Source organism: Diceros bicornis, chromosome 8, assembly GCF_020826845.1.
Source record: "Diceros bicornis minor isolate mBicDic1 chromosome 8, mDicBic1.mat.cur, whole genome shotgun sequence".
In the NCBI taxonomy this organism is placed as follows: domain Eukaryota; kingdom Metazoa; phylum Chordata; class Mammalia; order Perissodactyla; family Rhinocerotidae; genus Diceros; species Diceros bicornis.
In genome coordinates, this window is record NC_080747.1 from 53,410,927 (window position 1) to 53,424,996 (window position 14,070).

Sequence of the window (14,070 nt, forward strand, 5' to 3'; positions counted from 1 at the left end):
CCTTATTCTTCAGAATGAGCTCTCCTGGGTAATTGAGAACCTGGTGAGTCTCTCACACCTGAAAGACTGTGAGAGATTCGGTTCAGCCCTTTAGAGGTTTTGGCTTAACTTTTTAGCCTCCTGCCCCAGACTGCTTCAAAATCCGTCAAATGCCTACTTGTTGTGGGCCCCTTTGTGCAGTAGGACTTTGTCTTCTTAGCACAGCAAGACTACATATTTCACTCCACCTTTCTGGCCCAGGGTTCTGCACCACCCCAGAGCTAACAAATGTTCTTTAAGGAAAAGTGGCTATCCATTTGGGCACCTCTGGATTCCAATTTGTCATGCCATCCCCGCACACGTGAAAAAAGCTCTGCTTTCCCACAGCAGACTCCCTCTGTCTGGGCCAACCTAAATCTCTCAGCTGTTGCCCAAAATTAGCAAATATTCTCAGGGAAGAAAACAACTAACAATCATCAACTCATCTTCCAAGAATTCTTCTCTCTTTGGAATTTTAGTTCATCTAGTCCTCATTACTTCCACAGCTTCCCACGTCTCTAGAAATATGATTTGTTTGCGTTTTATTCTTTAAACTAGCTGTTGCAGCAGGAGTGGTGGCCTACTACAATCTGTTACATCCTACCTAGAAGAGGAACTTCTAACACAACCTTGACATTAAAGCCCTACAAGAACATTTTAAGAAAAGACAATATTATTCATGACCATAGATGCAAACATCTTAAATATTAGCAAACCAAATCAAAAATGGTAATACTTTATGATCAAGTCAAGTTTATCCCAGGAAACTTAAAGTTGATTTAACTTTCAAAAATCAGTATAATTTACCACATTAAAGGTCTCTCAATCCTGAAAGAAATGCATCTGTCTTCATTCCTTGGAACCAAAAGGCTGTATATGTTTAATTATTTGTTTACATAAGTTTCTAGTTGATGTTATTTCTAGCACTATAATATTTTTCTCTCCAATTAGTATTGTGCTTTTGATTAATTTGTCTTCGATCATCAGCTTCAAAAATTCTATTTGAAAGTCTGCTATTTTGTAGAGTTCTCCTCCTAAGATATATAATCAATAAAAGATTGATTTCCCTGTAGAGCAATAGATTGCCTTCAGTTTTCAAAAAATAACCAAACTCACTAACCTGGATTAGAAACTTCAATAGCTGCCCACTTTCCTAAAAACCTAATTTAAGTATTATTTTAGGAGAAATAAAAAACGATTAGTTAGGGCCAGCCCCATGGCTTAGCGGTTAAGTGCGCGCGCTCCGCTGCTGGCGGCCCGGGTTCGGATCCCGGGTGCGTACTGACAAACCGCTTCTCTGGCCATGCTGAGGCCGCGTCCCACATACAGCAACTAGAAGGATGTGCACCTATGACATACAACTATCTACTGGGGCTTTGGGGGAAAAAAGAATAAATAAATAAAAATAAAAAATAAAAATAAATAAATAAAACTACATCTGCTTTAAAAAACAAAAAATGATTAGTTATAATTTGGTAATTCTAATTCCCAGACCTCCAATTCCAAACACAGGAAATGTCAAATCAAAATTTTCACAAAATACTTCTAAATTTCAGAGAAAGTCAATGGGAATATAGGATTCCCTTTTAAGAATAAGATTTACAAACAACTTTACTAACACGTACCTAACTATATTGTGCATTGCTTCACTCATTAAAATATTAAACTTGTACCAGCTCTCCTTTTTGACTTACCTCTTTGCTTGGTGACTGAATACAAACATCTTTTATTTTAGGTGTTGAATAAAGCACTGATTTTGTAGAATTTTTGCTAAAATCATTGGAAGGACCTAAAAAAAAATTAAGAAATTTTAAAAAGCAAAATATCGTATAAAATCTTTTGGATACAATTAAAAGAAGCCCTACATGACGTGTGAACAAGTCTGTTGACTCTTTAAACACAAATAGCTGACTGTAATGGACATCAATTCAATATTCAAATGCTCCTAGAAGACCCAAGGAACTGAAAAAAACAACAAGATTCCTAAGAAATTATGTGCCAGTCTTCTTTCAGAGCCCGTAAAGAAGAGATACTTTCCACTATCTGTGTTTATTTCTTTGGTTGGCCTATTATTCCAAAACCTTCTGATGCTAACCAGCACTTAGAAAAGTTTTTTGCCGCAATTCAACATCTCTTTAGAAATTTCTTTGGTAAATCACCAAAAATTATCTCAAGCTCCTCAGCAATCCCAAGAATTCTGCATATTTATTTCCATTACATGAAATATTTTCTCTTGTGCATAATTATCTATGGACTTCCAGACTACAGCAATCTAGTGTGAACTAAAAAGAATGACAAATTATTCTCATCTTTGCCAGTATTATCCTCAGCATACCAGAACGTACATGAAGGACTGCACATGTACTCAAAATTCCTAGGAATATATTTTACATATATTTAAATGCTAGAACACATTTGCTGCATTTGATATTAATACGACAAATTTGTATTTTCATCTATCCCAACCCTCAAAGTCCATCTAGAAACAAAGCCTTACTTTCTTCTTCAAAACAGTCTTGTAAGATTTCCAGTATGTTCTGGCCTACCTCCACATTAATGTCAGGTGCCCTAATAAGAAGGAAAGAAGGGAACACATTAACATATCATTTCCAGAAGATATTTCTTATTTATGTCACCATCTACTTTGAAAATTCCTTATCTCCTTATTATAAAATGTTAATTTACTTAACGGGAAAAATATCACCTTTACTATCTGAGGATAAAACAAGCACTCAAGAGTCCAAGGGTTCCCAGAAAGTATGTGAAGTAGTATGTCATTACCTATACTAACAATTATATTCCTTGATCAAACAGCCACATCTAAAGCTGTTTTAGATTACTGCTGTATCTAAACAGGAACATAAAACATTTTTCAACAAATCCAACCAGTCCTGAAATGCTTCTTTAATAAAGACTCCACAGTCACAAGTCCTAACAGTTCCAAGTAACAGTCTTCCCTACAAGTTCTCAAATGCACTTTGATTCAATACCATTAAGCTGCTAATGTTTTAAATTAAAATTGTATGGAGATAATTGTAGATTCACATGCAGTTTTAAGAAATAATACAGAGGAGATCCCTTGTTCACTTCACCCAGTTTCCCCTAATGGTAACATTTTGCAAAACTATAGTATATTATCACAACTATGATATTGATAACTGATATACTGATATTGATATTGATAACAATATTAATACTGATAGTGATAACAATCCACCAATCTTATTCAGATCTCTCTAGTTCTACCAGTACTCATTTGTTTGTCTATCTTTGTGTGTGTGTATTTAGTACTATACAATTCATCACATCTGTAGATTCTAATAACACCACTACATTCAAGATACTGAACAGTTCCATCACCACAAAGATCCTTCTATTTCCTTTTTATAACCACATCCACCTTTTCTTTTGGCCTCACTGAGTAAGCTGCACCTTTCTAATATTTCCATTTAATCCATTCGACAGAGTGCTTTCCCCATGACTATCATTTAGTCAGAACTGAGACTGCCTCTTCTCAATCTACCATTTATTAGGTCAATTTCTTTTCACACTGCCACTAAGATACTGCACTGCTTGCATTATAATATTTCTCTATTAATATAAAATAACTAAAGTGATTATACTTAATCAGTGGGCAGAGATATCATTATTTTAGTCAGAGGTAATAATTTTTCCTTTCTTCATTTAAAAATTCCACTTCCTGAAATCGATGATGACATAAAGAAATGGAAAGACATCCCATGCACACGGATCAGAAGAATAAACATAGTTAAAATGTCCATACTACCTAAAACAATCTACAGATTCAATGCAATCCCAATCAGAATCCCAATGAAATTCTTCACGGAAACAGAACAATGTATACTAAAATTCATATGGGGCAACAAAAGACCCCAAATAGCCATAGCAATCCAGAGAAAAAAGAACAAAGCTGGAGGCATCACAATCCCTGACTTCAAAATATACTACAAAGCTATAATAATTAAAATAGCATGGTACTGGTACAAAAACAGACAAACAGATCAATGGAACAGAATTGAAAGCCCAAAAGTAAAACCACACATCTACAGACAGCTAATCTTCGACAAAGGAGCTAAGAACATACAGTGGAGAAAGGAAAGTCTCTTCAATAAATGGTGTTAGGCAAACTGGACAGCCACATGCAAAAGAATGAAAGGAGACCATCTTCTTTTGCCATACACAAAAATTAACTCAAAATGGATCAAAGACTTGAAGGTAAGAACTGAAACTATAAAACTCCTGGGAAAAAACATAGGCAGTACACTCTCTGACATTGGTCATAGAGGGATCTTTTCAAATTCTATGTCTACTTGGACAAGGGAAACAAAAGAAAAATAAACAAGTGGGACTTCATCAGACTAAAGAGCTTCTGTAAGGCAAATGAAACCAGGATCAAAATGAAAAGATAACCCACCAGCTGGGAGAAAGTATTTGCAAAGCATAAATCCGACAAGGGGTTCATCTCCATAATATATAAAGAACTCACAGAACTGACGAACAAAAAAACAAACAAACCAACCAAAAAATGGGCAGAGGCTATGAAGAGACATTTTTCCAATGAAGATATACAGATGGCCAATAGGCACATGGAAAGATGTTCAACATCACTAATCATCAGGGAAAAGCAAATTAAAACACAAAGATATCACCTTACACCCATTAGAACGGCTATAATCACCAAGACAAAACATAACAAATGTTGGAGAGGCTGTGAAGAAAAGGGAACCCTCATTTACTGCTGGTGGGAATGCAAACTGGTGCAGCCTCTATGGAAAACAGTATGGAGATTTCTCAAAACATTAAAAATAGAAATACCTTACGATCCAGCTATCCCACTACTGGGTATCTATCCAAAGAACCTGAAATCAACAATCCAAAGAGGCTTATGCACCCCTATGTTCATTGCAGCATTATTCACTACAGCCAAGAAGTGGAAGCAACCCAAGTGTCCCTCGACTGATGATTGGATAAAGAAGATATGGTGTATATATGTATATGTATATATATATACATATATACATATACATATATACACCATGGAATACTACTCAGCCACAAAAAGACAAATTCATTCTATTTGCGACAACATGGATGGACCTGGAGGGTATTATGTTAAGCAAAATAAGCCAGACAGAGAAAGACAAACACCACATGATTTCACTCATATGTGAAAGATAAACTAACACACAGAGAGAATAGTCTGGTGGTTACCAGGGGGAAAAGGGTTGGGGGCGGGCACAAGGGGTGAAGGGATGCATTTATATGGTGACTGACAAACAATAATGTACAACTAAAAGTTCACAATGTTATGAACTATTATGATATCAATAAAAAAGAATTTCACTTTCTGAAGATGGGAATAAAAATCACCTTAAAAGCTTAAGTATATAAATTACCTGTAAGGTCGGCAAAATCTCCTTCTGTAGTCATTTTTGAGATGATCCTGAAAAAAAAATAAATCATCAGTTTAGTCTTCCTGTTTAAAATATATACAAATACAACCTGTCTTCAAAGTAATTTCACCCCAACAGGAACAGGCCAGAAAATTTAAGTTCTTTGTTTACTCAGCAAGTAAGTATTTGTTAACTGCCTATTATAATACTATGAAGAAGAATTCTTCTAGATCAAGTGAAAGAGAACTTCCTTCATATCTACTGTTTCTCAACCTATGCTTGTACTATTTCCTCACCCTGGGATTTACTCCATCTTCTTCCTCCTCTTCCCCCAACTCCTCCTATTCCTTTTCCATCACCAACAGCCTATCTGAGATTCCAATAATTCAAGTTGGTTGACTAACAATATCTACCTACCTCCTTTTTCTGCAGGGAGATCCCTCTAAAATAATAGTAAAGGACTAAAATGGCATAAAATAACAATGAAAAAGAGAATGGAAGAGAGGACCATCTGCGGACAAATTTTAAAAATTTTTGGAAGATGGAAAATAAATGAAGCGTGATAATTGATGAAACAGAATAAAGGCAGTAGCAGCCTAAAGTAAGCTCAGAGGATACCGTCCTTGGTGAGGAGTGAAGCTGATATGTCTGGGAGAAAACCATAACTATGCAGAACTAGGAAATTCAAGATGTGAAGGAAGAAAACAGTGAGAAAAGTAAGAAAAACAGAGCAATCAAAAGGAAACCTATATATAGAATGGCAGACTGCTACCTTCCCCTATCCTCATAAACACAGAGTTCAAAAACAGTATTCGACTCTCTCAGTCTTAAATATCACCAGCATCTACAGATCACCAGACACTTTAAAGTCTCTAAAACAAAAGAGAAAAATCAAGATATAAATTTTAAAAACAAAAAAGAAATAGGCCCAAGAAGAAACTAATATCAAGTATGAGAAAAAAGAAAACTTCAAAAACAAACAAAAAAAGGAAATTCTAATTAGTACCTTCAACAGAGATTTGAGATAATATTGGACTCAGAAAACAAAAGCGGTCTACTATAAACACTAAACAGAGAGCAAGAAAAAAACTCTTAATAATTAAAAACATGATTGCCTAAAATAAAAAAAAAGCAGTGATTAAGAAAAAGCTGAGGATATTACTAGAGGGAAAAAGAACAAAAGACGAAGAGGAGATGGAAAATGGGAGAAAAAAATAAAACAAAGATCCAAAAATCGGGAGGTCTAACTTCTGACCAATAGTTATTCCAGACAGAACAAAGAAAAAGGAAAGAGATATACTCTAAGAAGATATACAATCAGGAGCCGGCCCCGTGGCTTAGCGGTTAAGTGCGCGCGCTCCGCTGCTGGCAGCCTGGGTTTGGATCCCGGGGACGCACTGTTTCTCCGGCCACGCTGGGGCTGCGTCCCACATACAGCAACTGGAAGGCTGTGCAACTATGACATACAACTATCTACTGGGGCTTTGGGGGGCAGGGGGGAGAAGAAGATATACAGTCAAATTTCCCAAAGCTGTAGGACGTGAATAGCCAGCATAATGAATTTAAGAAGATCCATATCTAGGAACATAACAATAAAATTTCAGAAACAGTGAGGATAAAAAGACCCTAGAATGCTTCCAGAAAGAGAAAATAGGTAATCCCAACAAAGAAGCAGCACCAATCAATGGGAACAGCAAAAATAAAACACACAGACATGCTGATATTGGAGGTAGAGAGCATATCTGAGATACTTTGGTTCCTATCTTTTCACTGTAAAATCCATCAAGTTAAATTTTCTAGTTGAAAATTGGGTAGCGTTAGGATGAACAGCATGCTTTAAAAATGAAAATATTATCAATACCAAACGTTTATTAAACCTTTTACTTGGCCCAATGGGATATAAATGACCCCACCCCACGTGGACACTCTCTTTATCCCACTCATGCTCTGACATGCAGAGCTGGGCCCCACTCCTGACTCCACTCAGGCTCCTATACACTGCTCTAACACTGTAGCTTTGCACCCACAGGGATCCCTGCCTTGTCTGGCCCAATCTAATGGCTTTTGGATTGAATTACTCAGGAAGATGAAGACCTCTATTAGATTTTAAGAAACTTGAGAGCAGAAGACTTTGCCTTAAGCTAGTTTATATTCTTCCCAGAGCCTTGTCTAGTGCATTGTACACCACACAAACACCATTTTTTGCTATCTTTTTGACATCCCAAATAAATAAGACCAAAAACTTATGAAATAAAAATGTACTTCTTTCTTTAAAGAAGGTAAAAGTGTTTCACATAGCCTGTTATCCTCAGGAAGTACCTAAGAAGCAAAAGATGAAATTTATTTTTTAGGTAGCAGACTTAAGGAACAAAGACATCTAAAAAGTATCCATTTTATCACAAGTCATTTGATGGAAACTTAAGTCAAGCACTTAGGTCTCTGACCAGTACTCAGCAGTTTGAAACACTTAAGTAAACCCCTGAGAATGTTAGTTAACTACCTTCCAAGGCCTAATTTAAGGCTACTCTTTTAATTTCACACAATAAATTGAAACGATTCATCAAATTTGCACACTGAATGTTTCTGAACGTTAAATAACATCTGTAAAGTACCCTCTGTCGCTCTTTGAAACAGAAAAATTTTAAGGCTAAGATAGTTCATTCATTTGACAAATATTAATTGAGCACCTACTACAGGGCCAGGTGCCATTTAGGAACACTAGAAAATAAGTGGTGAACAAGACAAAGTCTCCTAATTCTAAATTAAAAGTTAGAATGTAAAAATATTTAATTTTCAAAATAAATACACACTCAAAAACTGCCAATTTCAACTCATTTTTCAGTCAATTTCAATTTCTTCCATTCACTGTGAGATTGTTTCTTAAAGAAAATAATACACAACACAGCAGGGTTTCTCAACCTTGGCACTACTGACATTTTGGGCTAGATGACTCTGTTGTGAGGGCCTGTCCTGTGCACTGTAGGAAGCTTAGCAGCATCCTTGGCCTCCACCCATTAGGTGCTCTTAGCACACCCCTCCTCCAGCCCCTTTCAGGACAACCAGCACTCTTTCCAGAAATCACCAAATGTCTCCTATGTGTCAAAATCACCACCAGTTTGGGCCGGCCCCGTGGCTTAGCGGTTAGGTGCGCACGCTCTACTGCTGGTGGCCTGGGTTCGGATCCCGGGCGCACACTGAAGCACCGCTTCTCCGGCCATGCTGAGGCCGCGTCCCACATACAGCAACTAGAAGGATGTGCAGCTGTGACATACGGCTATCTACTGGGGCTTTGGGGGAAAAAATAAATAAATAAAATTATAAAAAAAAAAAAAAAAGAACCACTAAAGTACAGGATTGACTGAAAATAATCTCTCGAACTCCTCTCTCCCTTGTCTTTTAAATGACTTGATGTATCTGAAAAATGAACTGTGGTCAAGAGAATGAGAAGACAAGCCACAGACCGGAAGAAAATATTTGCAAAGGACACATCTGATAAGGACTGTTATCCAAAATATACAAAGAACTCTTAAAATTCAACAAATAGAAAAAAAAAACCTCAATTAAAAAATAAATGGGCCAAAAATCTTAACACACACCACACCTAAGAAGACATAGCAAAAAAGCATATGAAAAGACACTCCACATCATTTCTGTCATCATGGAAATGCAAATTAAAACAACAATGACATACTACTACAAATCTATTAGAATGGCCAAACCCTGGAACAATGACAACTCCAAATGCTGGTGAGGATGTGGAGCAACAGGAACTCTCACTCATTTTGGAATGGTACAGCCACTTTGGAAGACAGTTTGGTGGTTTCTTACAAAACTAAAAATACTCTTACCATACGATCCAGCAATCATGCTCCTTGGTATTTACCCAAAGAGTTGACAACTTATGTCCACACAACAATCTGCACACACATGTTTATTGCAACTTTATTCATAACTGCCAAAACTTGGAAGCAACCAAGTTCTGTCTTTCACTAGGTGAATGGATGAACTGTGGTACAACTAGACAATGCAGGATTACTCAGCGCTAAAAAGAAATGAGCTATCGGGCCCACCCCGTGGCTTAGTGGTTAAGTGCGCGCGCTCCGCTACTGGCGGGCCGGGGTTCAGATCACGGGCGCGCACCGAAGCACCGCTTCTTTGGCCATGCTGAGGCCGAGTCCCACATACAGCAACTAGAAGGATGTGCAACTATGACATACAACTATCTACTGGGGCTTGCGGGGGGGGGGGGAGGATTGGCAATAGATGTTAGCTCAGAGCCGGTCTTCCTCAGCAAAAAGAGGAGGATTAGCATGGATGTTAGCTCAGGGATGATCTTCCTCACAAAAAAAACAAACAAAAAAGAAATGAGCTATCAATCCATGAAAAGACATGGAGGAACCTTAACTGTATAATACTAAGTGAAAAAGGCCAACCTGAAAAGGCTACATACTGTATGATTCCGACTATATGATATTCTGGAAAAGGTAAAACTACAGAGACAGTAAAAAAAATCAGCAGTTTCCAGGGCTGAGGGGGGAGGAAGGGATGAACAGGTGGAGGACAGAGGATTTCAAGGGCAGTGAAAATACTCTGTAAGATATCAGTTCACTATGGATGGATACACATCATTGACGGAGACATGTCATCAGACATTTGTACAACGCCAAGAGTGAACTCTAATGTAAACTGTGGACTTTAGGTGATACTGATGTATCATTGTAGGTGCATGAACTATAACAGATACATCACTCTGGTGGGGATGTTGACAACGGGGGTGGCTATGCAGGTGTGGGGGCAAGAGGTCCACGGAAAATCTCAGTACCTTCTGCTCAATTTTGCTGTGAATCTAAAACTGTTCTAAAAAAATAGAAGTCTTTTTAAAAAAATGAACTGTGGGCATTACGATAAATTTTATTCCCCTCCACTTCTCCCAATGAGAATGGCTTTATTCCTCTTTTTATTACTATTATTATATATGATGTAAACAATGTATGTGCTCATAGTAAAAAGTACACTCTATACCACCCTGGCACACATCTCTTTAGGCATACAAGCAAACATATATAACTTTATATAAATGGGAGTTCATCAATGCTGAAGATTTTAAAAGGGGAGCTAAAGCAGAAAACACAAGTTTACAATAGGGACTAATAATGGGCTGTACAATATATAGTAACCATAAGCGAAGTTTGAAATATGGAATAGTGAATATCGAGGGAGTCCAGAAACATGTAAACAAAAAATGAGTTCCCGCCCGGACCGTACTCACAGCTTGCAGCTTTTAACAGCTGTCTTTCACAAAACTTTATCAATAACAGATGTTCCATAGATAATCTGCTTCTCCAGACCGGCAAGTCTCAAGCAAACGCATACTTTTAAGGCGTTCCAATACTTCCATGGACAGAAAATTATTTGGAACACTAGGAACTGGAGGTAGGACAAAAAGTAGAAATCACAAGATTCTCTGAAGAGAAAAATGCCGTCACAACCGAAATTACAAGAAACCTTGAAGAAAAATACAAATAACTCTGGCTATCGGCACACGATCACTCCCGATCTCAAAAAATTCGCGCGTTTTTCCCACTGAAACGCAAAAGAGGCCACAGCACCGGCCCAACGTCTCGTTCTCCCCCGCCTAGGGCGCGAGGGCCAGGGCGGCCGCGGCCCGCACTTACCAGACCGGAGGCAGCCATGTTCCGGCCCGGCTCCGCCCGCGCACTGGGTCGGGGGCGGAAGCCAACACAGGCCGCGGCACGAGGAAGACTTGCGCCGACAGAGCCGCGGGAGAAGATAAGCGGCGACCCGGGAGCGCCCGTGAAGCGGTGGCAGCCGACTCAAGCGAGCGTCGAGGCGGCAGGCGCGCACCGCGAGACCTCGCCACCCATTAGGCTCCGCCCTCCACAAACACTGGCGCCCAGCCCTCTGCGCAGTTTGAAATAGGCTGCACATGCGCAGAACGGGCCTTGCAACCCAATAGGAAGAAAGCCGTTATGGGCCCGCCCCCTCACTGCAGCCGCCCACTGTCCCACCCCTCCCAGCCTCGTCCTCCCTCCCCCCCGTAGCCCTGCCCCTCCTCTCTTTCTCCAATGGCTCGGTCGTTCTTCCCTCTCTGTGTCTCCGCACGACGCGGAGGCTGGGCAGAAAGCTGGGCCTTTACTTGGCAGGCACGATGTGGGGAACCGCCTTTGCCCCTTGAGCCCCGTGTAAAACTTCTCAGCGGTTCTATTATAGAGTAAAAAGTAATGCTTGGAAGAATAAGAGGTAGAAATTGCAGAAGTCGTTTGCACAGAAAGATTTCCCTGTGCAGGCTCGGCAGCCACACGCAGCCCGTCTATGCATCATCTCTGAAAGTAATAATATAATAATGATGATGATGATGATAATGACAATAGCTTGTATTCTTGTTTCAAATATGTAGGTAATATTTTCATGAAGCATTGCCAGCAACATGACCTATATAAATATATTGAAGTATGATGTCCTGATAGGAGTGCTAGATCAGGAGTCATGAAACATGCTCAGCCCTTGATTAGCTATGTCATCTAGGACAAATTGTGGCACCGTTCTGGGTGTTTCCTTAATTGTGTAATGGGAAAGCTAAATTAGATGCTCCGAAGACTTCTTCCTACCTGATTCTATGAAACTATGTCCTATTTTCATGATTTCAAAAAAATTGCAAGGGAATTTTAATCAGAAAATACATTACTTATTGAATAAATTCATTAATCAATAGTTGAGCTAGTAAATTTTTTAAAACTTGTAATGCTTTAACAAATGTTATCAGCTGCTAAGGCCATTTTTTCTTTTTTCTTTCTTTCTTTTTTTTTTTTTGGTAGGGAAGAGGGATTACAAATTGACTCTGAAATCAGACAAGCCTAGGTTTGACTCTACTCCACTAATTCTCCCATAATGGGCAAGTTAATTAAATTATCTGTTTCTTGATTCCCTTATCTGTAAAATGGGAATAATATTAAAGTTGCTGAGAAATTGGATTAATGCCTTTTAAGATCTAGGTGAAATGCCTGGAACATAGTAAGAATTCAATAAATAATGCTGTTGGTATTATTATGGAGATTGTTTTACTCGGTCTAGCAGAAGTTTTACCAGTCAGACAACATTATATAATTTGATGTCACATTTAGAATAGAGAATAAAAACTAATATTTATTGAGTGCATACTATATGCCAAGTTCTATTCTAAATGCTCTCCATGCAGTGACTTATTTAATAGAACATTTCTGTGAGAGAAGACAACTAATATCCCTATTTTATAGACAACAAAACTGGGACAGAGTTTAAGTAACTTGCCCAAGATCACGCTATCATAAAACAACAGAACTGGGTATGAACCCCAGTATTTTGATTCCAGAACTGAGCACTTAATCACTGTAGTCTTTTTACCTCTCAGTGAGAAATTTTAGCAAACACAATCATAAAGTTCCACATGTAAAATTATATCCTCCTGCTTCCACTGCAAAGAGGCACTCTCAGAGGTATTTTGAGAAACTTGAAATGCAGTGGCATGCTGGTGTAGAATGCAGGGCATAAAGGGTGTTGGCGATGAACTGGTCTGTTCTAGAGAGAAAATGGAGCAGCACCTTTATGAAAACAGAAAGATATGGAGACTCTGCAGTTCCCAAACTTTTCAGTTCCCTCTGCATCTGACCTAATATTTAATAGCCCCACCATGGTTTTAGCATTCTAAAATAAAGTTGCTAGTTGATGGAGTAATGTTTATAAAACCCAGCTTTGTCTTTATAGACCCCTCTGCCGCAAAAAATACCTCAAGATCACTCCTCATGTACTGCTATGACAACTGACTAAATCTTGAAGTTTTCCTCAGAACTACTTACCTAGATAGTAATGGGTGTGTGTGTGTGTTTATGTATCTGTCCATGGAAGTATGTGTATTAGAGTGTATATGGGAAATAAAGTATCCAGAAATTTAACTTTTAAGGGAAGTAGAAACTTTTAGTTCTTATGATTTTACATAGATAATTTAAAATTTGTAATTGTTAAAATTACTTTAAAGAATATTTTAGACCTTAAAAATTACACTCCAAAAATCAATTTGCTCTAGAAATTATAACATAGTTGCAATTATACCTTAAAATTTGCTAAAATGAAATAAACTTATTTGTATAATTTTGAGATTTATTTTTTAATAGAAAATTTCAATTATCTCTTTTTACTCTTTACTACCCAAATGTTGGTCCATCTGTTGAGTACATTCACTTTAGCCCTTTGTGAGAAAATTATCCTCAGATAGAAAGACTTTACTATAAAGACTGTAATTGCTAAGTTAATCAAGTGTGCTTGCAATATACAGATAGGTGGCAGCAATGTTCACAAAAAAACAATTTTACTATGCAATGGGTCTTAAAGGTCTGCACTGAGTCATTAATTTTAAAGTGTTGTATAAATTGACTGACTTTAATGTTCTTAAGTTATCTCTGCCAACATTTAATTATGTTCTGTTATGTATACATCGTTTCTCTTAACAAAAACACCACAAATACACTGTTCTCTGAGTCTCCATTCTGTATCCTATAGTTTACTTCTAGTCAACATAATTCTTACCTCATAAAAAGGAGTTTTTGTCATTTAAAACACATTTATATTTTCAAGAGCTTACTAA

General features: G+C 37.9%; 1 protein-coding gene across 1 annotated transcript in view; it reads right to left on the minus strand.

Moving 5' to 3' along the window:
* Positions 1-11,292, minus strand: part of CENPC (centromere protein C) — a 72,412-nt gene extending 61,120 nt beyond the window's left edge. Inside the window, exons 1-4 of the mRNA XM_058547174.1 lie at positions 11,108-11,292; positions 5,436-5,482; positions 2,516-2,586; positions 1,713-1,807 (exon numbers count right to left, since the gene is read on the minus strand). Of these exons, the coding sequence (XP_058403157.1) occupies positions 1,713-1,807; positions 2,516-2,586; positions 5,436-5,482; positions 11,108-11,125 (231 nt within the window). The 5' untranslated portion in view covers positions 11,126-11,292. The remainder of the gene's footprint in view (positions 1-1,712; positions 1,808-2,515; positions 2,587-5,435; positions 5,483-11,107) is intronic.
* Between the last annotated feature and the right edge of the window lie 2,778 nt (positions 11,293-14,070).